This window comes from Nannospalax galili, unplaced genomic scaffold, assembly GCF_000622305.1.
Source record: "Nannospalax galili isolate Female #2095 unplaced genomic scaffold, S.galili_v1.0 scaffold591, whole genome shotgun sequence".
NCBI lineage: Eukaryota > Metazoa > Chordata > Mammalia > Rodentia > Spalacidae > Nannospalax > Nannospalax galili.
Window position 1 is genome coordinate 2,815,031 of NW_008330926.1, and position 8,510 is coordinate 2,823,540.

At 44.7% G+C, this 8,510-nt stretch overlaps 1 protein-coding gene across 2 annotated transcripts in view; it reads right to left on the reverse strand.

Moving 5' to 3' along the window:
• Positions 1–2,994: 2,994 nt before the first annotated feature.
• Syt11 (synaptotagmin 11) overlaps positions 2,995–8,510 on the reverse strand; it is a 41,195-nt gene continuing 35,679 nt past the window's right edge. The window contains exons 3-4 of one of the 2 annotated variants that reach the window (XM_017794848.2): positions 6,708–6,832; positions 2,995–6,217 (exon numbers count right to left, since the gene is read on the reverse strand). In XM_017794848.2, the coding sequence (XP_017650337.1) occupies positions 5,899–6,217; positions 6,708–6,832 (444 nt within the window). In that variant the 3' untranslated portion in view covers positions 2,995–5,898. The remainder of the gene's footprint in view (positions 6,218–6,707; positions 6,833–8,510) is intronic. The other variant, XM_008853968.3, reaches the window with a different exon arrangement.

Genomic DNA, 8,510 nt, shown 5'->3' on the forward strand with positions numbered 1-8,510 from the left:
CCCTTCCTCCCTCTCTCCCTCCCTGTCTTCTTCCCTCCCTTCTTTCCTTCCACAGGCTCTCATTTATCCCAGGCTGGCTTTGAACTGTTTACGTAGCTGAGAATAACCTTGAACTTCTGATCTTTCTACCTGAATGCTGGAATTAAGCATATGCTACCACAGTTGGTTTATATGGTGCTGGGGATCAAACCCAGGGCTTTCTGCATTTTAGGCAAGCATTCCACCAACTAAGCTTCATCCCAGCCCTGATTTAATTCTTTATATAAAAATAAAAAGTATTGCCAAGTGTGGTGGCACATGGCCTTAATCCCAGCACTCAGGAGGCAGAGGCAGGCGGATCTCTGTGATTTTGAGACTAGCCTGGTCTACATAGTGAGTTCCAGGCCAGCCAGGACTACATAGTGAGACCTTGTCTCAACCTCCCTGCCCTCCCCCAAAAAAACCCAAGGAAGCAAAACAAAAATAAATGAGTACATTCATCTCCTTTTTTGTTTGTTTTTTTGAGACGGTCTAGCCTGGAATTCAGTACATAGATCAGGCTGGCCTTGCTCTCTGTGAGATCTGCCTGCCTCTGCCTCCCAAGTGCTGAGATTAAAGGTGTGTGTCACCTTGCCCAGCAATTCAGCAGGTCATCTCCTTATGCAAATTTGCTTGCATCTTTAAAACATATTTTTGATTATTTTATGTGTATGAGTGTCATGCCTGCATGTATGTAACGGTACCCATGTTGTGCAATGCCCATGAAGGCTGGAAGAGGGTGTCAGAGCCCCTGGAACTGGAGTTAGGAATGATTGTTAATCACCATGTAGGTGCTGGGTAACTGAACCCGGGTCCTCCTTCAAGAGTAGCCAGTGAACTTAATTGCTGAGCTTTTGCTTTCATCTTTAGTAAACGGCAAAATTATATGGATATGAAAGAATTGGGTTTTTTTATTTATTTTTTTTTAACACTTATTTATATGTAAGTGTTTGATTTGACCACTGGGGAATGTATCTCAGTGGTAGGCTGCTTGACCTGCACACATGAGGTTCAATCCCTGGTAGTGGCAAAAAATTGCTGTGGGGTGCTTCACCAGAGAAGACCACTCAGACAAAGTTTTGCCAAATGAAACTCGTTGCTGGCCAGAGCTACTACACAAGGGTGTCAAAACCCAAGTGTGTAGCCCCAGCCGTCTCTATGGTAAGCTTTTATACAGAGAAAACCATAACCAGGGGTGAAAAAGTTTAAGTTCCCAAGCTCACAGGTGCAAAGCCCCTTAACAATTTCTATTCTATTAAGTAATAATTACTGTTCTGCAGAAGCAAGGCAAGCATAACCTATAGAAGCCATAAGTCTGCAGTTAGCAGGTACACTCTGGGATGCTCTGACCTGTTCCCAAGACAACCAGATCCTGCTGACATGTGTTCCCATACCCTAGGCCAACTCCCTGATAATTTCAGAGACTACAGTCAGCCTAAACTTTAACATGGCATAGCTATGGTCAAGAAGGTGCCCTATTACAGATGATGATAATAATAATAATTAAAAAGATGCAACCATTGAGTTGAGGATGCACTGGCAATACTTTAGGCCAGTGATATGGATCAGTGGGTAGAGGCACTTGTAGCCAAGACCGAGGACCTGGGTTTGATCCCTAGGACCCACATTGTTGAAGGAGAGAACTGGCTTCCAAAAGCTGTCCTCTGACTTCTACACATGCACCATGGTTTGCATGCTCACAGATGTATGTGCACATGCAAATATACACACACACTAAATAGTGATAAAATTGTTTTTAAAATGTGATTTATTGGGACTGGAGAGATGGCTCAGGGGTTAAGAACACATGCTATTCTTCCAGAGAACCCAGGTTTGATTCTTAGCACCCACATGGCAGTTAACAACTGCTACAACTCCAGTTCCAGGGGATCTGATACCTTCTTCTAGCCTCTGTGGGACATTGCGCTCATATGGTGCACTTACATACATGTAGGCAAAACACTCATACACATGAAATAAAAATAATGAATAAAATACTTAAAAATAAATAAGTAAGCTGGGCATGATGGCATATGCCTTTAATCCCAGCACTCGGTAGGGAGAGGCAGGCTGATCTCTGAGATCAAGGCCAGCCTGGTCTACAAAGCCAGTTCCAGCCTAGCTGAGGACACAGAGAGACCCTGTCTCAAAAAAGACAAATAAATAAACAAAAAAACAAGGAAATAAATAAATAAAGATTTGTTTTATATATTTTATTAAGGTTTTTTTTTTGTTTGTTTGTTTTTTGGTCTTTTTGAGACAGGGTCTTCCTATATTCTCAACTGACCTGGAACTCGCTGTGTAGACCAGGCTGGCCTCAAACTCACAGAAATCCTCCTGCCTCTGCCTCCCAAGTGCTGGGATTAAAGGCATGCACTACCACACCTGGCTTTATTAAGCTTTTTTAAAATTTTTATTTATTATTTTTATTTTATGTGTACACGTGTATTGCCTGCAGGTAAGTGCGCCCATGTCATGCAATGTCTGCGGAGGTCAGAAGAGGCTGTCGGATCCCTTGGAACTGGGGCTATGGACAGTTGTTAACTGCCATGTGGGTGCTAAGAATCAAACCCGGGTTTGAACACGCGTCTTCTGCAAGAACAACCATTGTTCTTAACCGCTGAGCCATCTCTCCAGCCCCTGTTTTATATATTTTATATAGCTATATACCTCGAGCTGCATAAAAATTTCTCAGGCAAAAGGAGTGATGAGAAACATTTAAGAAGCCCTGGGCACCGGGCATGGTGGCGCATGCCTTTAGCCCCAGCACTTGGGAGGCAGAGGCAGGAGGATCTCTGTGAGTTCAAGGCCAGCCTGGTCTACATAGTGAGTTCCAACCAGTTGGGGCTACAGGGAGACCCTGTCTCAAAAAGGAAAAAAAAGAAGCCCTGGGCTAGAACATCCTCGTGCCTGAGAACTCTCATCAGTTGTGATCGTCTAGCTTCCGAGAGAACCAGGCTGTCATCACCATGCCTGTTTAATGTGAACCAGTCTTTATTTTGCACTTGTGTGGTGCATTAACAAATTTAACATACAAGATAGCATTACATATTGCAGGTTAGCGTCACAGCATTACGCAATGTCACACAGTTCATGTTAGCGTTTTCAGGTTTTTCCTTTTTTAATTTGACACTTTTATTTTTGAGTTTTATTTTTACAAGAGAAGACACAAGGTAAAGAAAGACGACCACTTTGGAGAGGGACCATGGTGAGGGCAGTGCCACTGTCATGACCACATTAAAAGTTTTCCATTTCCCTCGCCTAAGCAGGTCACTCCTGTCCCGCAAACCAGTTCTATCTGGTTTTCTAGTGGGAGCACTATCCATCCATAAACACGTACACATGGCTGTGCTCCGCCGAGAACTGGAAAGAAGGAAGTCATAGGGGATGTTTATTATTCTGAAAAGCCTTCATAGTCCCAAAGGAATCAAATCCACATAGAAGGACTGGCTCTTAGAAAATCTGGAGTGACCCTTCCTTCACCTACTCCTAACCACAAGTGCCTTGTGCAAAAGCTAGGATGTGGCTCTCCTGTCTTTCAACTGAAAGGAAGAGGCATTCTGCCTCCCCCAGATCAGTGAGCTCTGGAAAGAACCAATGTGAAAGCCAAAGTCAGCTAAGAAGCTTTAGGACATCCAAGTCCAGGGCACAATGATCAGGCCTGAGGTAGGAGGGAGGAATCCCGTACTATCCACCCCTTTGCCTTTTCTGGCAAAGACACTGAGGCAGCTCCTAGCCATGGAACGACTGGTTCCTCCCCTGTCACCTCACCACCCGCTGCTCCGTAGACCCAAAGAATGCAAGGAATAAAGCTGCAAGGGGATGGGGAAGAGAGGGGTGGGGTGAGGCTGTTTTCCCAGACTTCGATCAGAGCTACAGAGGCACACACAGCAGGACAAAGACCAGACTCCACCTATCGCTTTGCATTGTTTCTGGGAAGGAAACAAAGCAGGCTGCTCAGCGATTTCTGATCTTTAGACATTAAGGCGATGAAGAGGAACCATTGAAATTTTTTCCTAATGGGGCTTAGAATGTTCCTGTCAGGTTTTCATTAAACTATCTCAAAATGCAATTTTAGAAAACAAAAAGTATTTTCTACGTATGATACAATATTTACATCCCATGGGTTAAAGGACAGAGACTATTGGTGTGATCCCAACTGATGGTGAGACAGCAAGTCAGATTATGGGGGATAAAGGCCGACAAGGGCAAGAGCGGAGAGTGGGCTTTGTGCCTGTACAGAACTACTCTGTATTGCCCCAAATCTGCCTGAAAGAAGCAAACAAAAGGATTGATGGGGGAGGTGGGGTGGGTTCAAATCTACAAGCACTAAGGGAACACCAAAGGCAGCGTCACCACCCTCTCTCTCCATGGAGACTCACCTTTTCTACCCCCTTCTCAGAAGCAAGCTAGCAAGCTGATAACCTTGTATGGGAGTAGACACTTCAATTTCAGCTAATCCTGCAAGCCCTGTTTCAAGCTATTTCTTATTTGATTGAAGTCCTCTTCAGACTGTCAAAAATATGTCCTGACGTCTCAAGTTTGCCCTATGAAGTCTCCACACTGGAGACCTGGCTGCACTAAGAATGACCTGCATTTGAATTCTAGCATGAGGCTGAAGCTCTGTGCTGTCCTGCCCACTGGCAAGAGGAGGATGGAGCTCTGGCTTCCCAACCCTTCACCACGTCGGGGAAACTCTCAGTTCTCAGCACTATGACTTGGTATTGAGGAAAATGATGCTCTGAAAGCATGTGTATCACTTTTCCTTCTCATTCCCATTATAATTTTCTTAAAGAGCCATTACTGAAAATTTCGAGGAGAAAGAATCATGTCTGAGGGCCTGTTTCCTTATGAAGCAAAAACTACATTAAACATCTAAATTGCTTTAGGAGACTCTAAAGCTTCTCCTTGGTCTGCATTTCTGGAAAAGTAAAGGCCGATGTAATCTTACAAACCTCTCGGGATGGCCAACCCATCAACCAAGAAATGGCTCTGATGACCGCAGAAGGGCGCAGGAGCCGTGGGAGACGTCTGGCTTTCTCTCTCATCCCTCTACCTGCAAACGGCATTTGGGCTCAGCTGCATGTGCTCACTGGTACTTCCCTGAGGCTGAACTTGAAGTCTCTAAAGCTCCTTCTATAGAAATCAGCTCCTTTTGTAAATCCATTCTACCTCGTAAGTCTGCCACACATCATTTGGGGCTACCAGTAGCCACAGATGCCTGCTGCCCCTTTAAGCAGGAGGCTGACAGCAGATATCCCATTCTCAATGACTCTGGCAAGCCCTGCCTCAGTCATCCTACCTTTGCTTCTTGTCTTATCACAGACCTCCAGACTCTGAACTCAGACAAAGTGCAGCGACGTGAGGGTTAACAGGAGAAAAGGTTGGGGTGATAAAAACACAAGGTTTTACAAGAGCAAAATTTTCTTCTGCAATGATAGGGAGTGGGAATAACTCTCCAGAGAAGCCCAATAAAAAGAGGCCAATTTCAGATAATCGGTAAGTACAATTCGTCACAAAACACAATTTTCATGGATTAAATCTGCAACCTGACATTGGGGGTTAGGCTAATTTCTTCAGTTTGTGTTAGACATGCAAGTAAAAGGTTACATTGTTATATATAGACTTGTAGGGGTCTTTCTCTTTCCCCCTCATTTAAAAAAACAAAACAAAAGAATTTCTAGTGCCTTGCAAAAGAGAAAAAAGTCATCATTGCTAAGAACTGATCTGCAGTTGTGTCATATGGGATGTTCTTTGTGTGGTTTGTTTTGTAAGAAATTTTCTTCTACAACTAAAATGAGGTTTTGAGTCTGCTTCTCTGTCATCTCTCCCCGCCATGTGCCTCCCCAGCCTGGCCTTGGGGTTAGAGGTGAGAAAGGATTAGTATTCGCTCAGACTGTGCCACTTGGCTATGGGCTTGCGGGGACTCTCACAGACCTCTCGCCAGTGTTCTGCACCACTGGTTGTGACACTATGTGCCCCCACAATCAGCCTCCCCACCACCTCGTTCTTAGTAGTGCGATCGAAGTCAATGACGAGGAAGTCAATGCTGATGTCAGGCAGGAGGTCGGAGGGGATGTCATAGATGAAGGACTCATTGAAGACTGGGTTCAAAGTGCACTTCTTTACGTGGGTTTTCTTCTTGGCAATACGCTTTCTGCCGTAGTAGACATTCACCTTGACATAAGGATCTGGGGCCCCCAAAGAGAAGAAAAAAGAGAGACAGGCCTATAACACAGTCCTAACTGTGCAAAGGTGGTTTTGTGTTAGAAAGGAGGGGACTCTATTCTTTGCACTTTTACTGACCATCAGGCCTTCTGTGATTGTACAATAAATGAACTCAGACTACATAGGATCCTGTCTGCCTAGACAGGGGGCCAGGAAAACCAAGCAGGTTTAGGTCTGAAGAAATCTTATGATGCCAGGAAGCATTTTCAAGGACATGGGGGTGAACAAGTACCTGCAATCTTTTCCAGAAGTCTCACCTAGGAAAATTTAGAATGCCCTCAATGGTTCAACCCAAACACTACCCCAGCTGGGGAAACCCATTGAGCCCATAACCAGGGAGAAAAAGTAGACAGAGAAAGGACTGGGTAGACTGTGAAAGAAGGGAATATGGGGGTATGTCAGGGCCACAGTCAAGGATGGGTTGGCTTAGACTGTCAGAAGTAGGTTGAAGTAAATAGCTGCTACCTGAGAGACCGGTGATGTCCATCTTCGGCAAGTGTCTGGCTTTGAGGACCACCACTGTCATTCTCTGTGCCACAGGCTGGTACGACAGAGACACTTGGAGCTCCCCTCTGCTAATGCACTTCTGTAAGGAAGAAACAGCAGGTGAGTATTCTGGCAGAAGAATAGGGAGCTACACAGACATGTACAAAGGAGAGGAAAGAGTCTGCAGATGGGCAGAAAATATAGTCACAGGCCTGATATCACAGAACCATGAAAATAAGCCTGGTAGTCCAGGCACTCTCAATCTACACTGGTCTCGATTCAAATCCTGTCTCTCTTTCTTTCTTTCTTTCTTTCTTTTCTTTCTTTCTTTCTTTCTCTCTCTCTCTTTCTTTCTTTCTTTCTTTCTTTCTTTCTCCCCTTCCTTCCTTCCTCCCCCCTCCCTCCCTCCTTCCTTCCTTCCTTTCTTTTCTGTGTGTGGTGCTGGGTTACCATTTAACTATATCCCAGCCCCTGCTAACTCTTTTTAGAGAAGTCTCTTATGTATCAAGACTGTTTCAACCTCATTACATTGTCAAAAATGGCCTGGAACTCCTGATTCTCCTGCCTCTGCCTCCACCTCCACCTGAGTGCTGGGATGACAGGCTTCTCTTTCTTTTTTAAAAACAATTTTTATTTGTTTACTTATTTTATGTGTACGAGTGTTATGCCTGCATGTATGTAACTGCACTGTGCTGTGTACTGCCTGAGGAGGTCAGGTGAGGGCATCGAATCCCCTGGAACTGGAGTTAGGACTGTTGTTAGTTGCCATGTAGGTGCTGGGATTTGAACTTGGGTCTTCTGCAAGAGCAGACAGTGCTCTTAACTGCTGAGCCATGTCTCCAGCCCCTGCTACTCTTTCCTGCCGATGGTTTTGGACAAGGTTTTCAACATGTCTGTGCTTCTGCTTCCTTATCTGTAAAGCAGAAACCTCCTTCATAGGATTATTAGGGAGACTGAATACATTCATTTGTAAGCAGCAACTGCACCCAGCATGTAGTATTTTCTTACTTGGTGACTGTGATTAAAAAAAAAATTGGAGGGCGCGGAGAGATGATCTAGCAGTTAAGAGCACTTGCTGCTCTCCAGAGAATCTGAATTTAGTTCCCAGGCCCACACTGGACAGCTCACAGCTATCTGTAACTCCAGCTCCAAGACATCCTATTCTTTTGACTTGAAAGGGCACCTGCACATGTGTGGCGCTCACTAGCACAGACACATACACACGCTTGTCCTGCACTCATGGCTTCAGACCTTTAGCAATAAATGAATAAACGAGCAAACCCAAAATGCCAACCAGGGTAGCATGTGCCAGTAATCTCAGTGGTGAAATAGAGACAGGCAGATTCCTAGAACTCAGTGTCTAGCCAGCCTAGCCAAATCCTGAGCTCCAGGTTCATTGAGAGACCCTATTTCAAAACACAAGATGGAGCAGGTGGGATGGCTCATTGGGTGAAGGCACTTGCTGCCAAATTTAATCCCCCAGAATCCACATGGTGGAAAGAGAGGACTGGCTCACACAGATTGTCTTCTGACTGCCATGTGAGCACTGTGGCATGCACCCTCAACCCAAAAAAGCTAATAAATAACTGTAAGACAAAAATGTGTACAGTGATCAAGGTGGATATCTGATGTCAACTGTAGGAAACCAGGATGACATGCCCTAGAGTGAGATGGACCTGAAACTTTTTTTTAATATTTATTATTATTATTATTATTATTTTTTTGTGTGTGTGTGTGTATGTGTGTGTGTGTGTGTGTATGATGGCATACATGTGGAG